We start from the raw sequence: 19,619 nt of genomic DNA, 5'->3' as shown, positions 1-19,619 counted from the left end.
AAGAGTGTTTTTTCATTCACAAAATATTATCAGGGAAAATTATTCAGTCAGTATTGAATGGTCAGTACATGGTAATCTGTCCATCGTAAGAATTTATCAGTAATATTTTACTGAGGCACAGTATTTCACTGGGTCAAGCGACACTCCTGCTGCAACATCTTGCTATGTATACAGTAAATTCAAAAAGAGTGTCTTATTGTACAAATATGAACTAACAAAAAAAGTACAATGGTACTTTTTTATTAAACAGGCACCATGGTATTCTTTGAAAGTACCATGTAAATATCATAGTATATCTGATACCATCAAGGCACCAAGTACTTTCTGTAAGGGGTATCTCAAACACTTAAACTTGATGTAAACAAATAAACTAAATTGACGTGATGTCAATAACTATAGCTACCCAAGAGTAAACTGGGTGGTGCATAAAATGTTAACTCTATACTTCAAGAAACCGCTCTCTTAAGCCCGGGATACACTGCACGATTTTAGCAATCCTATAAGATCATTACAAATCACACTGTGCGACATGGATCTATTAAACTTGGGTACGACATGCATGTAGACTGTACGATGATGACACCTGTTGACTAGTAGGCTACGATTAAGAATAAAACGCCATCAGCATGCGCTAGTGGTAAACAAAAAGATCATGTTCAATCACACTTTGGCAGTTGTAGTTTTCATGTGTGCTGAAAATAAAAAGGAAGAGGCGAAAGAAGAAGGGAAAAGAGCTTGAGGTAAGCAGTTTTAAGTTTTAGCACCATGTCGCATTTTTATTGGCTGGTCAGTAGACGTAGGTCGTAGCAGCAAACTCACTGTGCGATGATCATGCTGTCAGAAAATGATCGTAGGCTATCTTTGGTCGCAAGACCGGGAAAACGGCCGTCTTTGGCCCTGTCCCAAATGGCACACTTATATGCACTTTCGGTCTTGTGGACTTACAATGGCTGACGCGTACGCGTGTCCGTTAAGTCCAAGAGACCATAGGGTTTCCCATTTGTCAATTTTAGGCTACAGAAGGGTGCTCGCGAGCGCCCTCTTTGCGGCCGATACGCGCCCTCGATGCGCACTTTTGCTGAGCCCGCACTGGTGCGAGCTCCGCGGCAGACTTCTTCCCGACAGTCAAAGCGACGTTACGTCACGAAAGTGCGGACTCGTAGAAAGGCCGTGAGTGTTTAGGGTGCCATTTGGGACAGGACCTTTGAACCTCTCTCACTGTACGTCATAGGACCACCGATTAAGAGCCACGATCACAGAAATCGCCACGAATGTTTCACGATGGCAATCTTTCGTCTGGGACAGCCAAAAATCGTGCAGTGTATCCCGGGCTTTGGTGTCAGAGATTTGTACATCGACTGTTTCACGAGTTTTTACATAAAGTAGCTTTAAAAGTGACTGAGTGAAAGTGAAAGTGAATGTGCCTTTATTTTGAATTCATTGCACGCGCTTTATATTATCCGCCCCTCTTTTACAGCCAGTCAGATCATTACTTAGGAAAAGAAACGAGGGAAATGAGTTGGTAACGGTGCTGGTATAGTGAAACTGTTAAAGAATTGGCAGAGGCGTATACAGTGAGAGTGTGTGTCTCGTTACTAATAAGAAGTGAGTTATAAAGTGAGCTTGCCGGAAGATTTTTCTTTCAGCCAATGCAGCCGTCCCACAGCAAACAACAGAGGAGCAATCCACATTGATTGGAGGCAGCTGACTCAAAGACATGACCGAAGTTCACATTAGTGACACATTATTCAACTGTTGTGGTGACCAAGCATTTCTTTTCGAAAGGCCTTCAAAATGGGGGATTATGCTCGCTAAATCTCCGCAGTAAACAGCTTTGTGTGTAGTGTGTGTGAGTGATTACCGGCAGTGAGTTTTCCGATCCAGAACAGGTAATTGCTTCTGACTCATATGAGACCTGCAGGTATGCTGATAAAGAACGACAGTGCGCATGCGCACATATGTCAGGAAAATAAAATCATTATTTATATAAATTACGAGAAATTGTATAACATTGGAGGGTACTTTTGGCTTTTTCACTCTAAAACTTTATTTATCATTGTCTGTTTATTTCCGTGTCTGTTTCAGTTTTCGGAGAATGGAGCAGAGGAGTAGAGCTCGTGTAGCGGTGATAGGGGCTGGGCCGGCAGGGCTTTGCGCTGCTCGACACATTCTGTCAAGGCCCGAGACCTTTGATCCACCCGTGGTGTATGAAATGACTGATCATTTGGGTGGGACCTGGTTCTATGAGGAAAGAGTTGGCACATATGACAATGGGTATCCCATCCACAGCAGTATGTATAGGGACCTCAGGTAGAGAGCATTAAGTTGTCCATAATCCTGCTAAGAATAAAGACATCTTAAACCTTGTGGTTTTCAGGACTTTTGGGCTGGTTTAGGTTAGTCTAGCTTGTCTGATCTCCCAGACTGACAAGCTGAACCTATTAAAGTAGCCATGAAATGGAAGTTTCAATAGTGTTTTCTTCAATTGGTGCTTACTGCAGAGTCAGCTCCCCCTTTCTGAATGTGATGGGTGGAGCTTGACCTAAATTAGGTTTAGGGATAGGGTTATGGGTAGGGTCAGGGTGTGGCTGTACCTTCAAACTCTACCCATTATGTGCAGAGGGGAGCCGAATGTCAAGCTCCTCTGCTTTTCTTCCCTATTGTGATGTGTATCCGAGTGAAACGACTTCTCGAACGAGATAAAATGTAGGGCAGGACTTGATTTTGTCCATCGGGAATTGATTGAATCATCGGATTGTTGTTGTTTACTATTGGGGTGAAGTTTCTTTTGATTAAAGATTAAAAACATTACAATTTAAGAAATAAAATAATGATGTGCACAGACTGAACGTTTATATTACAAAAAAAAACCCAAGAATTGTCGATTCTGATTGGTGTCTTAAAGCAAATGTCCTACCAAAATAATATTCTACTACCTGTTTAGCAAATGAATGCAGAGAGGTGTGTAAAACACAAAATGATCTCCTCTATTCATAAGTGGACACCAACAAAACAAAGTCAGCAATAGACAGACCTGACCAAGCTGCCAGAACAGACCAGCAAACCACTCAAGGTTTAAGATGTGTTTTTATATATATATATATATATATATATATATATTGAGCAGGGAATTTATTTGTTTTTCATTTGTGTCCAATTTTTATGCAACATTATGTACTATAAAATCTCATATCTGTTTTAAAGAACCAATTTGCCTAAGGAGGTTATGATGTTCCCTGATTTTCCCTTTGATGACCACCTGCCTTCTTTTTTGCACCATACATCGGTTCAGCGGTATTTGGAAAAATACTGTGAGAGTTATGATATTGCCCGTCATATCAAGGTATGTGTTTGTCTTTAATATGTTTGTAATGAAACTTAATCAGTATCCTACTAAATTATTCTTTCAGTGCAAGAAATGTGGATTTTTTTTAGATTTATTAAATCACCCAGAGTGTTATAAACCAATCTATCACCATTCCTATGACTGTATATTTTGCAGTCCTAAACATAATGTCTCTAAATATAAGAGGTACTAACAAAATTAATAGTGATGTTTCTTCACACAATGTGGCATTTAACACACAATATGGATAAATCATCAGGTGACAAAGGCTATTTGGCATGTGTCCATGTATTCTAAGTCTGAGAAAGCAATGCATCATTCAAAAAGTCTGGTATTTACTGACGTCTCTTTTCACAATTGCTGGAACATGATCATAGTCCACCTACATAAAACTCTGAATAAGCTATATTAGGGTAAAATTGTTCATCAACTAGTGGCCAGAAAGTTGAGATCATTACGGATTGCCTATTGATCAGGGTTGTAGAGGCCACTGACCTCTCTGCTTGTCAGTCAAAGACATCAGCATCACCACAAAAATCGAAGGACCCGTGTGCTTCAAAGCCACAGTAGAAACGTTCTCAGTATTAATATTTTTCTTACCAACAGAAGCAAGAATATTGCTTATGACAGACTGCTTTGTCCCTCACAGTTCAACACCGCGGTGGAAAAGGTGAAGCCCGTCTCCATGGAGACGGAGACAGGGGGAGCTGTGACGTGGGAGGTAATTTCGCACCGCACATGTGGAGACCGGAACACGCAGACATTCGACTCAGTGTTCGTCTGCAACGGGTGAGGAATACCATCTTAAAGAGTCCTTTTATCTCCCAGACATGCTCAAATGGACACAATTGCATCTAATCTCCAATTGCAGCTTCGCAGTGATGTTCTAAATGCATAGCATTATTCAAATAGTGGCATGTTCATTTACCCTATAATATTCCCAGAGGCTTTTATCTCACTGAATTCTCTCAGAGGTGATGTGAATGGGTATTATGTTATGCATTCATGTGGCATTTCTGTAAGGGAATTCAGAAGACCACAGGAGCCCTTTAGCGTCTCAGCGCTGACTCATATTTCTTTCCTCTTTCTGCAGGCATTACTCCGACCCCCACCTGCCCTACATTCCTGGAATAGAGCATTTTAAAGGTACAACAAATGATCACTGATCACTACAAATGCATAACCCTGAAAGCCCCAACCATTAGTCTCATTACACCCCTGCATCTCCCCTTTTTCTCTCTGTCTCTCATCTTCTTACATTTATCTTTGCCTTCTTCTGCTGCTGTTTTGCAGGGAAAGTCTTACACAGTCACTCGTACCGCTGTCCAGAGGCCTTTGCCAACAAGTCCGTCGTGGTCTTGGGGGCCAGAGCATCTGGTGTGGACATTTCCTTTGAGTTAGTCCAAGTTAATGCCCAGGTTTGTGGCTTAACTTCTTTTTTTTTACAGTATCACATATACCAAATGGCACAGCTTTATTTGGTTGGGAATTAGAGGGTTGGTCTCACAAAAATGAATATCTGTCATTATCCACTCACCCCTCATGTCGTTTCAAAGCCAAATTATTATTTTTTTCATCTGTGGAACACAAAAGATGTCAGTTCATGCAGCTCTGAATGATGACAGATGCTGTGCTCCAAAAAATGACCAAAAGCACCATAAAAGCAGTCCATTAAAGCAGTCCGTTAAAGCAGTGTTATTTTAGTTTTAATGTATTAATGTAAGTCATATTTTGAATTTTTTGTTTTCTTTTTTATATTTTCTGTCTTCAATTTAATTTTCTGTTTTAAATTTAATTCTGGCATTTTTGGCATTTTTATTAGTTGCTTTTTTTTTTAAAATATCTATATCATTTTTTATTATTTTTATTTCAATTTTAAATGATTTTAAACTAAATGAAAATGAGAAATGTTGCCTTGGCAACTAGCTGAAATAAGTTTACTTTTTTATATTATATTTTATTTTAGTTAATGTTTATTTTATTTCAAGTAACAAAAATGTTTCTTTTTTAATGTTTTTATTTTTAGATAACAATAATAACCCTTATTGAAAAACCCTGATTTTAGGCCTGGTTTCATAGACAGGGCTTAGACTAAGCCAGGACTAGGCCTTAGTTCAATTAGGACCTTTAAGTGTCTTTTATTAAACATGTCTTTAATGTTTAAAAAACATTACTGATGTGCATCTTGAGAAAACGATGGCACTGACTTATTTTAAGATATGTCAGTGCAAGTTACTTTTAGTTAAAACAGCTCAAACATGCATTTTAGTCTAGGACTAGCTTAAGCCTTGTCTTTGAAACTGGGGGTTAAAGGATTAGTTCACTTTAAAATAAAAATTACCCCAAGATTTACTAATCCTCAAGCCATCCTAGGTGTGTATGACTTTCTTCTTTCTGATGAACACAATCAGAGCTATATTAATAAATATCCTGACGCATCCAAGCTTTATAATGGCAGTGAACGGACCAACGAGTATGAAGCTCAAGAAAGTGCATCCATCCATCATAAACGTACTCCACACGGCTCCAGGGGGTTAATAAAGGCCTTCTGAAGCGAAGTGATGCATTTGTGTAAGAAAAATATCCATATTTAATAAGTTATAAAGTCAACATGAACATTCACGGTATCTAGTTTCTAAATGCAGATTATAGATCTTATTGTGAAAAATTTATCCATGCTTTGTTTCAGTTTTTTTTTTTTTAAATTGACCTCGTAATTTTTAATCAAAATGTCATAACTCAACCTTCCTGTGAAAATTATAGACTTCACTCTAGTGATGTATGCAGGACTTCTCCAACCATTTAATCCACTTAAACCCCACTATACTGTAAGCTCATGTTTATCTGCCTCCGCTTTTGAGTGCAATGCCAACATCTCAACATCCAATCAACAACTGATGCTATAGAACCAAGTCCCCACCCTACATTTAAAAAAAAAAATCTGTTACACTCTGATGTGTCACAATAAAGAAAAGATGTGTCACAGCATCTGTTTCATCGTCACTTTAAACCTTCCCCCGTGCATTTTTATTGCATCAGCATGACTTCTCCTTTTGAGTTTCACAAAGGAAAATTCGAACAACTTGTGGGTCAATAAATAATGACAGAATATTTTTGATTGCCATATCCCTTTAAATCAAATTTTGTTTTTCATTTGTCAATCCTATCCATCTACTTTGAGCTGGCCTTAGTATCTGTAAGGAATAAAAAGTGAAGCTGGCCTCGTTGCTAACAATTGAGAGTTGAGTGACTGTTTTCTCTCTTTCTCATCCACAAATGTTTTTTTATTTTAGGTGATTCTAAGTCATAACACACCAAATATGTCCTTACCTCTGCCTCTGGGTATCCGGCAGGCTACCTCTGTTGTTGGGGTCTTGGAGGATGGATCTTTACAGTTCCAGGATGGATCAGTGACCCAGGCTGATATTCTTCTGTTCTGTACAGGATACAACTTTAACTTCCCTTTCCTTTGTCCATCAGAGCTAGGCCTGGACGTACAGGATCTTTTTGTGACTCCGCTCTATAAGTACTTGCTGCCTCCTGGCTTCCCGTCGATTTTTTTTATTGGCATTTGCAAAATTATTTGCCCTTTCATACATTTTGACTGCCAGGTGAGCAGAGAGGAAAAACTTGATGGTTTGAATTGTTTGAATAGTGAATGTGATTCACTCCCACTCAAACATTATCATTTTTATCCATAGGTTCAGTTTGCTCTAGCTGTCCTGGAGGGTTCGGTAAAGCTGCCCACTCAGGAAGAGATGGAGAAGGAGGTGCGGAGAGAGATGCAAAAAAAACTAGACACAGGTGTGCAGGTGAAGCACTTGCTCAATTTGGACAAGGATCAGTGGGATTATTACCTGGATCTGGCCAGGGTAGCCCAATTCACACCCCCTCAGCCAGTGTTTAAGAGTCTATATGAAGAGGTGGGCAGGCAGAGGAAGAAAGACCCACAGAAATACAGACAGATCAACTATAGGCTCATTGATGCCACACAGTGGGAGCTTTTGGAAGCTTCACCAGAACAGACTGATTGAGTTTAGCTAGTTTGAGGACAAATGAATTGCATTACCGTTTTGCTGTCATATCTGAGATGCTTTCTTTTCGTAGGAAAACTGAATGAAGAAAATTCTTGTAATAATTCTTAATTATACAAAAATGTAGCGATCAAAGTTAATATACACTCACTGGCCACTTTATTAGGTACACCTGTTCAGCTGCTCCATGATGCAAATATCTAATAAGGCAATCATGTGGCATCTACTCAGTGCATTTAGGCATGTAGACATGGTCAAGATGATCTGCTGAAGTTCAAACTGAGCATCAGAATGGTGAAGAAAAGTGAATTTGAACTTGGCATGGTTGTTGGAGCCAGATGGGCTGGTCTGAGTATTTCAGAAACTGCTGATCGACTGTAATTTCCATGCACAGCCATTTATAGGGTTTACAGAGAACGGTCCGAAAAAGAGAAAATATCCAGTGAGCGGCAGTTCTGTGGACGAAAATGTCTTGTTGATGCCAGAGGTCAGAGTAGAACAGCCAGACTGGTTAGAGCTGATAGAAAGGCAACACTAATTCAAATAACCACTCGTTACAACCGAGGTCTGCAGAAGAGCATCTCTGAATGCAAACGCATCAAACCTTGAAGCAGATGGGCTACAGCAGCAGAAGACCACACCGAGTGCCACTCCTGCCAGCTAAGAACAGGAAATTGAGGCTACAACTCGCACGGGCTCAACAAAATTGGACAATAGAAGATTGGAAAAACGTTGCCTGGCCTGATCAGTCTTGATTTCTGTTGCAACATTCAGATGGTACGGTCAGAGTTTGTCATAAACAACATGAAAGCATGGATCCATCCTTGCTTGTATCAACGGTTCAGGCTGGTGGCACACTTTGGGCCACTTAGTACCGATTGAGCATTGTTTAAATGCCACAGCCTTCCTGAGTATTGTTGTGGACCATGTCCATCCCTTTATTACCACAGTGTACCCATCTTCTGATGGCTACTTCCAGCAGGATAATGTGCCATGTCTCAAAGCTCAAATCATCTCAAGCTGGTTTCATCATGTCAATATGGACCAGAATCTTTGAGGAATGTTTTCACCACCTGGTTGAATTTATGCCACAAAGAATTAAGGCAGTTCTGAAGGCAAAATGGTGTCCAACCTTATACTAGCAAGGTGTACCTAATAGAGTGGCCGGTGGGTGTGTGTTATATTTTTCCTTTATTATTAGCATAACAAATATAAGAAATAAAATAATAGCATTGACTGAAGTTAAATTGAAACATTTGATTTGAAAATCTTATATTTTTCTTTTGCTTTACTGACAGCATACAAGCTGCATGAACTCCATGAGTAATACACTAGCTTCACTTAATAGATCCTGACTAAAAATAAATTAATTAATTAATAAAATTCATTATGGGGAAAATTTGCCCTAACTGACCTATATACATATGTACATAAATGGGTCAATGACATAATACTCCTTTTTTCTGTCTATAGGTATCTCCAAAGATTGTAAAAAAGAATTTGGTCTCATTAAAAGGCCAATATTGCTAGAAAAGAAATGTTGGCATAAGTATTTTTTCATAATCTTTTAGCCATTTTGTTGATAGTGTAAAATTTACTTGATGGTAACTTGACATTTTAGTCATTAAACCTTTTAAGATTTTTTTTTTTAAATATTCCATTTAATTTTCTTTTTTACTGTATGATCCTGCAAAATAAAATGATTTCTGATGTTTTTTCAATGTCTAGTTCACTGCTTTCACACCGTATTCTAACTCATGGCAAATCAACAACCTCGAGCTCCTCCAGAATTTTTAAATATTTACATAGCGATGCGATGTGAAGTTTATGTTGGGGTTTAAGGGGATGTTATTTTCTACATAATTGAAGCATTGCATCACAGCTTTCATCAGCAGTGTGAACACGACACAGTCCCGCAGACTTTCCCATCTGCTCGCAGTCCTCATCTCCCAACATGTGAAATCGGACACCTACTTTCTCAACCCTTCCCAAACAGTCTTATCTGCAATTCCAGCTGTCACTATAACAGTATACAAAACATTCGCGCAATTCAAACTTTAACAGAAGCAACTGACTCCACAAGTTCAGAAGACTGACTTCGATAAAAAGTCGCCTTTAACTTGCGGTTTAAGAAAACAGGAGAAGAAGCACGGACGGAGGGCGGGAGGAAAGGGAAAGCCAAAGGGGTGTTTCCTCTCCAGCAGAGGAAGGATTGAAGTAGTGAGAAATAATTCATTAAACTGCGCGAAATGTGTAAATACATTGAAGTTTAGGTGACAGTCGCGATGTCGACCTCAGTTTTCCGATAAAAGGTGAGTGAATTAATGTCATCAACATCTTCCAGAAAAGAAAACAGGAACTGGAGGGGCTCAGCCGCAATACGATCCAACTTTGTCACTTGTAATATTAAGTATAAACTGTATGATTGATAGAAAAAAAATATCTTGATGATTTGTTTGTAAAGATGCACGTATTAGTCATGCGTCACGAAGCAAACAGAAAAGCTACTTTAATGTGACTAGGCAACTGAGTGTGCTGGAGTTGTTTTCTCTGAAAACAAGAATTTTAATGTAGCATGGGTTTCCTTTAAAGGCCTGGAATGAAATGAAATACCCTAGTGTGTTATTTGGAGGGTCTTTTCATTTTGTCCCTCATGATGTGTAAACAATGACACGAACAATGAACAGCAGATAGCCACTTTTAGTATGTGTTAATGCAGGCTTTTTCTCTTGTAGCCTACGTAACTTTATACATAAACAAAAGTGTGGTAAATGTATTTTTTCCCTTTTGTCTTCACGAGGACGTCTTTTGGCCTGTCCCCAGCAATGTTCCCAAATTCTTGCTGTGTTAGGAAATATGCTCAGTTTGATTGCTAAATTTCAAATTTATTATAAAACTGTCAACCCTCTTGTAACTAACTCTATCCCAACATACACTACCATTGGGGTCAGATACATTTTTAGGACACATTAACATTATCAAAAGTGACAGTAAAGACGTATAATGTTACAAAAGATTTCTATTTCAAATAAATGCTGTTCTTATGAATTTATATTAATAAAAGAATCCTGAAAAAAATGTATGTTTACACAAAAATATTAAGCAGCACAACTGTTTTCAACATTGATAATAAGAAATGTTTTTAGAATTAGAATGATTTCTGAAGGATCATGTGCTGCTGAAAATTCAGCTTTGCATCACAGGAATAAAACATTTAAAAATATATTAAAATAGAAAACCATTATTTAGGTTGTAATAATATTTCACAATATTACTGTATGTACTGTATTTCTGATCAAATAAATGTGGCCTAGGTGAGCATAAAAGACGTTAAAAAACAACTCTAAAAAATACTCTTACCGACCCAAAAATCTTTCAAAATAATTTAGCTTTATGATAGATTCTTTTTATTTGATTGTATTTATCATTTTGTGACTTTTAAATGTATGTGCTTTTAGCCTGTCTGTGCTGGACTAGCATCACTCTCCAACGGATGGAGGAGAATCCAGACAGCGACAGGCATTATGAGAGGACCACAGATGACCCCTCACCCTCTAGCCAGGGGACCAAACAGAACAGTGAAGAGCCCCCCCTGGGTGATCACGATCTACCCATCATGCAGTGGGAGGATTTAAGTTTACGGATTGCAGAGCTAGAAAGGCAGGAAGAGGAAAGAAGAAAAAAAGCAGAGGTAACATTTCATCTGGACTTTATATATACACTACATCACAAGATTTGGCATAATTTTTTTTTTTTTTTTAGGATTCTTCAATGAATATTTTGAAAGAACAGCATTTATTTGAAATAATAAACTTGCGTAACATTATAAATATCTGTAACTGTCACTTTTGATCAATTTAATGCATACTAGTTGAATAAAATTTCTAATTTTTTTATTCTAATTACCCCAAGCTTTCAATGGTAGTATATCATGGTTTCCACAACAAATGAAGCAACTGTTTGATAATAATAAGAAATGTTTCTTGATTACCGATTCGGCATATTACGATCTGCTAAAAAATCAGCTACTCCTTTTCAGGAATAAATATATATTAAAATAGAAAACAGTTATTTTAAATTGTAATAATATTTCACAACATGACTGTTTTATTGTATTCTGGATTAAAATAAATGCAGCCATGGTGAACAAACACAAGAAAAAAAATCTAATCCTTATATATATATATATATATATATATATGTGTGTGTGTGTGTATGTATGTATGTATATATGCATGTAGAATATTTACTGCAAATAATAAAAAAGAGACCTTGTGTTTTAGAGTCTGGGTTTATCAGAGCGAGACAGAATACTTGGATGCTGGACAGGGTCAAAACACCATTCACTCCACCGGGAGCCATGGGCAGATGAGAACGACTACAGTCCCTGTCGTGTTCCAGTCATAACGTCACGGTATTACGCATGTGCAGGTTCATAATGTTGAGATACATTGTTCTGATGTTTCTATTCAAATGTGCACTGTGTTTCAAACAGATTTAATAGCCCTAAAAATCTTCAGCTCTGTTTCATCAACAACAGTGAGAGTGAGGGGGAGGATGACGAAGGGGCATCTAGCAAAGAGGTGGGTGCTGAGAGTCGTTTCAAGTTGTATCTCAGGTCATGATTTATGAGGTTGCAAAAGGCATTATGTTTGTGTCATCCTCAGAGCTCATGTGAGGTGGAGGTACGTGGGAGTTGCTCTCCTGGGCTAAAACAGGAAGTGAAAGCAGCACTCAGGGCTCTCAGAGACAAGCTATGGGCCGAACAGAAAGAGAAAGAGGTGAGAAGTTTCAAAGGCAAAGTTCACCCAAGAGTACGGTCTGTCTTTCTTCTGTGGAACACGAAAGGAGATGTTTTTTAAAATCGAGCTTGTAATGGAGACTGAAACTTTCAAGCACCATAAAAGTATCATTCAAGATATTTGCTTTTGTGTTCCACTGTGTAAAGTTAGACAGGATCACATACAGGTGAGTAAATGACAGAAAAGTGGCCTTGTTTCCAGTATTTTTCCCTTTCATTTTCTTCAGAAAAAGTCTTCAATAAAGAGTTCCTGTCATGAATCAAATCAACCAGCTCTGGGATGATTCACATCACAAACTTTCATTTGAATTCTATATTATATCTATATTTTGTGAAAGAAGTCTCTTATGGTCACTAAGGCTGCATTTATTTGATCAAAATTACAACAAAAAGAGTATTATTGTGAAATATTATTTTAATTTCAAATAACTGTTTTCTATTTTAATCTATTTTAAGATATAATTTATTCCTGTGATGCAAAGATGAATTGTCAGCATCCTTACTTCAGTCTTCAGTGTCACGTGATCCTTCAGAAATCATTCTAATATACTGATTTTGTGCTCAAGAAACATTTCAAAACAGTTGTGCTGCTTAATATTTTTGTGGAAACTGTGATACATTAGTAGAAATAGAAAGCATATATTTGAAATAGAAAATTCTGGAACATACTGTCTCTTTTGATGAATTTAATGCAGTGATTCTCAACCCGGGGGCCACTAGGGGGCCTCAGCAAACTTTCAAGGGGACCTCAAGATGACTTAAAATTATTTCTATTTAAATTATTTTTTTCAAATAAATGTGTGATTTCTAAAATCATAGGAATTTCCATCCATTCGTTTTCCAAACTGCTTGTCTTATGTAGAGTCGTGTGGCCATGGGAATTTTTAATATGAATATACATTTTTCTACTTATGCCAAGCTCTAAAATATTTCATCAGGCAGGAATTGTGTGTAAAACATAAAAATAAAAAAAAATCATAATCATTAATCCTTCATATTAAGGGGCTTTGGAGTCAAAAAGGTTGAGAACCATCCTTGCTGAAAAAAGTATTACTTTATTTAAAGGTTTATACAGAATCATTAAAAATCAGTTTCTCTATGGAGAAAATCAATGGGAGTTTCTCTGGTATTTATTTTTTGCATATTTTTGTTTTATTTTTAGCAAGAAGCCACCCACAGTAACATGAACATAAGAAGAAAGATTCTTAGCCTTAGTGATCTGCAGACATGCTCTTTACTGCAGCTGAATGCGCTCAGGGCCTCACTGAATGAAGACATTCAAGGTATCTTTTTCCTAAAGGATACAATCTACAATTGTTAAACAACATTTTCAATCAAAAATGAGACTCACAAATGTGTTATAATTTCTGGTTACACTTTATTTTAAGGCGATGTAGTTACATTGTACTTACTATAGTACTAGTACTAAATAAGTACTGAGTAATATTAAGTTAGAGTTACGGTTAGGGTTAGGGTTTGGTTTAGGGTTAGTTACTTGTAATTTTGCTTAATTTACTGTTATTACTATAGTAAATACATGTAGAAACGTGTAACTATGTCACCTTAAAATAAGGTGTTACCTAATTTCCATGCTTCTTTAAACTCTTATCCAAAATGTTTTTACACTTTTAAAATGACATTGATTTTTACTCGTACACTAATTTGATTTGTGCTTTTAGATTTGAGCTCAGAACTGGTGAAACATCTTGTAGTACGAGACCACCTTCGGACTAAGCAAGATGCTTTGCTCCTGGATGTACAGGATATGACATCATTGTGAACGATTTTTGTTTGCAACAACTGCGTAGATGCAGTTCAACGTTGGCACTTTCTGAAAGCAGTAATTTACTGTTACTCATCCTGTGGACTAACAAGGCCAGAATATCCTGTTTGTTCTTGAAGAAATGTAGCCCTCAAAGAAACTTTTGCTAAAATGTGAGTCATTGATTATAGTCACAAGTTTTATTGTGAAAAAAAGTGCCTTAACAACGAACCCTAATGGCTCTGATTCATGTCTCATCACTTATGGTTTAATTTTGCATCTGTTAATAGAGAATATAATAAGCTGCTGTTAAAGCCATATGTGATCAATAACTGTGATGTATTAATCATCTGTTACATTAAGCATTCCATTGAAATACAGTATATGTAATCGTCATAAGAATATAAACGGTGTGAATTATGCTGTGTCATATGAATGTGCCTTACAACTTTCCTGTGTATCATACTTATACATGAGAATGAATATCTCAGTGCTAAATATTCGCAATAATTTAATAAAGCATTTATTTTATATTTTATACAAAGTCGTCAGCCTTTTTTGTGGAATTGGAAATGCAAGTAGTAGAACTATGACAATTATGCTATTCATAAAAAATGATACTTAAAAATTAAAAAAGTGACAATGTATCCTCATGAAACGGAAGTTGCAATAGTCTTTTCTTTATTGTGATGTATATCCAAGTGAAACGACTTCTTGAGCAAGAAAAAATGTAGGGCGGGGCTTGATTTTGTCCATTGGGGATTGATTGGATGGTTGTGGTTTGCTATTGGTCGATCTCATGTGAGTGACAGGTTGTCCCACCCTCATGCCAATAAACACGTTGTCAGAGAACAGCCCTGCGTTCCATTCAGAAGGGCTCATCCCTATGCCCTAATCCCTTCAAAGGGTTTACCCTCTGGAGTGAGAGCTTCGAAGGGATGAAGGGTGTAGGGGTAAAAAAAAAAAAAAAAACACTTTTTTTGGAACGCACTTCTGCGTCATCTTAACGAGACAATCAAGGAGGCGCATTCGTCTTTTCCCCCCTGGTGTACTCTTTGTATTAATACACATTCATTTACTGACATTATAAGCTACTGCCGGTCTTTTACTTTAAATATAATGTATATTGTATGTATTTGAATGTTTGAATGGACTGATAAAGGTAGCTGTAAAGTATTTTTGTTGAAGTACAATTTCATTTTGACCATAATAATGTACCAAATCTAACTCGGATAAATATTACAGTAATATAGAAAAATACTATACATATATTTATAGGTAAAATCGAACTCCGAGGCTCCTGTACCCATTCTGTGACGTCAAAATGCAAAATGTGCAAAGGATCATGGGGGCCCAAAGTGTCCATCAGTTGTACCCTTAGAAATCCTTCATTCCGAAGGGCCCTTTGAAGTGGCCAGTTTTGAGCACTTCAGTTTGGAACGACCTTTCTATATGGCAGCCATGATTGTTTTCACTCCAAAGTGCCCTTCAGAGGGTGATATATCCCGTTTGGAACGCACCGCAGAAGAGATGTCGCTGCAAGAGGGAGGGGCAGTTTTTTTGATTAAAGGTTACAAGGGCACATGAATTTAAGAAAAAAAAAAAAATGTGCATAGTGATATAAATCATAATAAATACACAAAAAAAATATTAATCAGTTTTGATTTGTGACTTTACGGTCGTTTTGGGGTTCCTCAGGTTAGAAGAACTTTTTGGAGAACCTCTCGAGGTGCCTCAAGGATCCTAGAAAAAATAATAAAATACACCCATGATTTCTGTTTTTTTTTTTTTTTTTTTTTTTAAGTTTCTTTTTAATTAATGTATATGTATGTATATGTGTATGAATACATGCAAAAATTAATTTGTATGGAAGCCATTTGTAGCAGAATAAATGTGTAATTTGGTGGTGTCACGTTGTAAGTTTGTTTTTTGATCTGTTTCTCCTTCCTGTACATGTTTGAGTTTCTTTGTTATTCTTTGAGTCTGTTATTTGGTTCAGTTCTCCTCTGTTCTCCTCTTGTTTGTATCCTAGGTTACTGATTTGATTAGTGTCCTCAGTTCAGGTGTGTCTTTTTAATTAGTCTTATTTAGTCCTCTGTTTCCTTTGTATATATCCCCTCAGTTTCAGTCTGTTCTTTGTCTTGCGTTGCTGTTGTTTAATGGTGTTTTTGGTTGTAGTTATTCTCCAAGTTATTCTCCTGGTTGTGTTTTCAGTTTATTAAAAGTCTTCCAAAGGTTTTCTTTTGTCGTGCACATCTTTATACAGCCACACCGTGACAGGCTGCAGTATTGATTGTTTTTTTTTTTGTTTTTTGAGGTGACTTTAATCATATTAACGGTGATGCAAAATGATATCCAGTATAAAATGAGTTAAGAACACATATTTAGTTTGATGTGAATGACAGGCCACTTGAGTGTTACTAATAAGGTTTGAGGGGGTTCATAAAACAAAAAAGTTGGAATAACACACTGCTTGTTAAAATTATTTGTATGGACTTGTTTACCGCTGGTATGTTTTACATAATGAACCTTGTGTGTTCTGTAGGGTTGTTGAACATAAATGTACTCAACTGCATGCAGCTCAGCTGACTGACCATTCAAGCACAGTGGATGGCGAGAGAGAGAGGGCATAGAGTCGAGACAGAAAAGAAGGAAGCACACAAAATTGCTGATTGAGACATGATTAGTAAAATCTCGCAGATCTGGATAGTAAATTGAGAAAGTAATTTGTAAACAGAGACTGTAGTTGCAGTGCAGCAAAACACGGCACGGCACTGAACTTTTCATCCTGACCTTTTATCAGATGTGTGAAGAAATTAATGCATTTTGGCTGCACATTGGAGTTACCCTTTTTCCTTGACCTTTAAACAGGTAAGATATTTCATATAGATCTATCAGAACTAACAGAACAAACTTTACTTTAATACTAAGTGGTGGAAAAAGAAAAAAGAAAATTGCTTTAAATTAATAAAGATGACCTATATAGTCTTTTTCAATCTCAATATCACTATCAAATTTTTCTAGATTACATTTTGAAACTTTTAATAATCAAATTGATATGCACAGTTTTGTGTTGAACTGTACGCTGGATTGGGTTTCCGCTCAGCATTTCTTGTCTGAATGAATGGGTATTAATTATTTACTGGAACATACCTGCAAGGACACATGATATTGTAATACCAAAGCTGCCTCTGTAGTACACAAGAATATTCATTAAGAAACAAACTCAAGTATTTCGTGAACCAAACACGAAGACATTGTCATTAGTGCTTCATGTTATGTAGGTACTATGCATATAGATGAATGCATCAGCCATGTCTTGACATAAATTAGGCATCTTAACGCACACGCTTCACAGTTTTCATTGCAAACGAGGTCAGTTAGGTCAGGAAGTGACGCATGTTGATACCTCTCAATTTGTGCAAAGCAAAACTGCAATGCAAAAGATCTTGTCTAATACGTGGGACACAAAAAAATGGGGGATGGAATGATGAATGAAGGGTTTACGGAATGGTTTGTTACTGATTGATGGGGTAATAGACCAGAAGTGGCTGAATCAGCACTATAGACAGATAAAGTTGAAGGGCTGAATCATTGGTCAACCTGCAGTTTGCTTGGAAATAAACTATAGGACGGACTGCAAACACGAAAGTTCAGATTTACAATGCAATCACAGTAAAAATATGTAACGTTCATCTGTTTTCTCTATCTCGGAGCGATGTCCTCACAGGATATCCTGAAGGTTGAAGAATGTGGTGCTTCTAGATTGAGTTGAAGAGGCACAGAGTGATGTGGCTTTGTGGTTACAAGATCAAGGACAGCTGATCATGAAGACTTCAGTCTCCAATGCGTCAATGCAGGCAGATGTTCGCAACCACAGCGCACTGCACAGCTGTAGCATCGACGAGTCCTACAAGTACGTCATCTTGCCTCTGTGCTACTCCTTGACCTTCTTGCTCAGCCTCGTCCTGAACTCCACCGTCCTTCTGCGGTCCTACCGGTGCAAGAGTGGCCGTCAGTGGAACACTTCGCTGATCTACATGGTCAATCTGGCCTCCACGGATCTGATGTACAGCTTCTCACTGCCGTTCCTCGTGGCTAGCTACGTGATGCGTGACCACTGGGTTTTTGGAGACTTCATGTGCAGGCTGGTGCGTTTCTTGTTTTACTTCAACCTGTACTGCAGCATCTTCTTCCTTACCTGTATATCCGTCCACCGCTACATGGGCATCTGCCATCCGATCAGAACCATCACTCTGGAGAGCAAGCGGGCGGTTAGAGGCATTTGCGCTGCCGTTTGGGTTGTAGTGTTCATACTTACATGCCCCATCGTCCGGTTTGCCAAAACAGGGGATGTTTTGAGGAAAATAGGAGGTGGAGTGAATGAAGGAGTCGATTCTTGGTCGGAAAGTAGCAGTGATGCTGGAAAAGTCGAGGTGGAGGTATACAGGAATTGTTGGGATGACGCAATAGACACAGAGTTTTCCGAATACGTGCCTTATGGAATCGTTCTGCACCTTCTGGGCTTCTTTTTTCCTTTTATCATCATTGCGTGGTGCTATTCGCAGGTGGTGAGGACCATCTTCCAGACGCTACACTCCCAGCCACAGGTGCAGGAGGAAGGGGGAATGTGTGGAGGGGCGGAAGTGGTCAAGGAGAGGACGTCAGTGTCCATCTCGGGCTCTCAACACGCGCCGTACCTCAACAGGCGACGCAAGTCCATCAAAACCATCATCGCCATCACCATCCTATTCGCACTGTGTTTTCTGCCCTTCCACATAACGCGCACGCTCTTCCTCGTCCTCAAAGAAACGAAGGCCGTTGAGTGCCAAACCATGCGGATGGTTTCCATTTGCTACAAGATCACTCGGCCGCTGGCTTCCTGCAATTCTTGGCTCAATGCGCTCCTTTATTTCTTAACAGGAGACAAAAGCTTAGCCTGCTGTGGACGGTCCAACGCCGGTCATAACACCCACCTTCTCTGGCCTTTACAGATTCTTGGAGGACAGAAAGAGGCTGAGGAACAAGAGCAAGGCAATTCACATAAAGCAGATGAAGCTCATGAAAGTGATTCAAAATCGTCAGGAATAACATAGATGAGGTTGGGAATGCACAAAGGGACAGACCTACTTTAAATGCTCCAGATTTCATATTATTTATTATTCATTAATATTACTGAGTAATTTCACACAATCTTGAGTTTTGCAGCATGTTTTATGCTAGTATGTGATGAAGCAGTTATATCCACTCACCTCTTTTAAACATTATGTTTTTGTGTTTGTTTGTTTGTTTGTGATGGATATGTGGGAAGTAATTTAAAATCAATGAATAATAATAAAATAAATAATAATTCATCAAAGTATAAAATTGGCATTTCTTAAGCACAAAATAAGTTATTAATTGCTGAGTGGCTAAAAGTAAAGTACTGTTAAAAGGCCAAAATAATATACAAAAGAAACAGGAAGCAAAAAGTTACTAATTTACATCTTGTGACAATTAAACCGATTCACTAACACTATTAGCAAAGCATGCCCTGTATGTTGTAGAGATCCTGAAACTGTTCAATTGCACATCCTTAGAATTTTAAAATTTAAGGTCAGTAGTGAATAAAAAGTCATTTTAATGCATCTCAAAGACAAACTCGCACACTTTTTCCAAATGAAACCTTAAAAGCAC

The 19,619-nt window shown here is 37.9% G+C and overlaps 2 protein-coding genes and 1 long non-coding RNA gene across 6 annotated transcripts; all 3 read left to right on the top strand.

Annotated features, from left to right (window-relative positions):
- The first annotated feature begins 1,031 nt into the window (after positions 1-1,031).
- LOC127521456 (uncharacterized) lies at positions 1,032-9,098 on the top strand. 4 transcript variants are annotated; one of them, XM_051910722.1, is made up of 8 exons: positions 1,044-1,170; positions 2,086-2,310; positions 3,205-3,343; positions 3,996-4,135; positions 4,440-4,492; positions 4,640-4,764; positions 6,640-6,957; positions 7,048-9,098. In XM_051910722.1, the coding sequence occupies exons 2-8, from the start codon at positions 2,096-2,098 to the stop codon at positions 7,378-7,380; spliced, it is 1,323 nt and encodes a 440-aa protein (XP_051766682.1). In that variant the 5' UTR covers positions 1,044-1,170; positions 2,086-2,095; the 3' UTR covers positions 7,381-9,098. The 4 variants fall into 4 exon arrangements, with proteins under 4 accessions (XP_051766685.1, XP_051766682.1, XP_051766683.1 ...); XM_051910723.1 differs by lacking the exon at positions 1,044-1,170 and adding an exon at positions 1,177-1,889; XM_051910724.1 differs by lacking the exon at positions 1,044-1,170 and adding an exon at positions 1,177-1,921.
- Positions 9,099-9,323: 225 nt separating this feature from the next.
- On the top strand, positions 9,324-14,487 carry LOC127521749 (uncharacterized). Its single transcript, XR_007932459.1, has 7 exons — positions 9,324-9,692; positions 10,839-11,071; positions 11,664-11,794; positions 11,876-11,963; positions 12,048-12,161; positions 13,344-13,464; positions 13,861-14,487. It is a non-coding gene; the product is annotated as an uncharacterized LOC127521749 (long non-coding RNA).
- A 2,036-nt stretch (positions 14,488-16,523) lies between these two features.
- On the top strand, positions 16,524-19,466 carry LOC127521748 (P2Y purinoceptor 3). Its single transcript, XM_051911165.1, has 2 exons — positions 16,524-16,814; positions 17,660-19,466. The coding sequence occupies exon 2, from the start codon at positions 17,771-17,773 to the stop codon at positions 19,037-19,039; it is 1,269 nt and encodes a 422-aa protein (XP_051767125.1). The 5' UTR covers positions 16,524-16,814; positions 17,660-17,770; the 3' UTR covers positions 19,040-19,466.
- Positions 19,467-19,619: the final 153 nt, after the last annotated feature.

Source organism: Ctenopharyngodon idella, chromosome 10, assembly GCF_019924925.1.
Source record: "Ctenopharyngodon idella isolate HZGC_01 chromosome 10, HZGC01, whole genome shotgun sequence".
NCBI lineage: Eukaryota > Metazoa > Chordata > Actinopteri > Cypriniformes > Xenocyprididae > Ctenopharyngodon > Ctenopharyngodon idella.
This window is presented reverse-complemented; position numbering and strand designations above follow the sequence as displayed.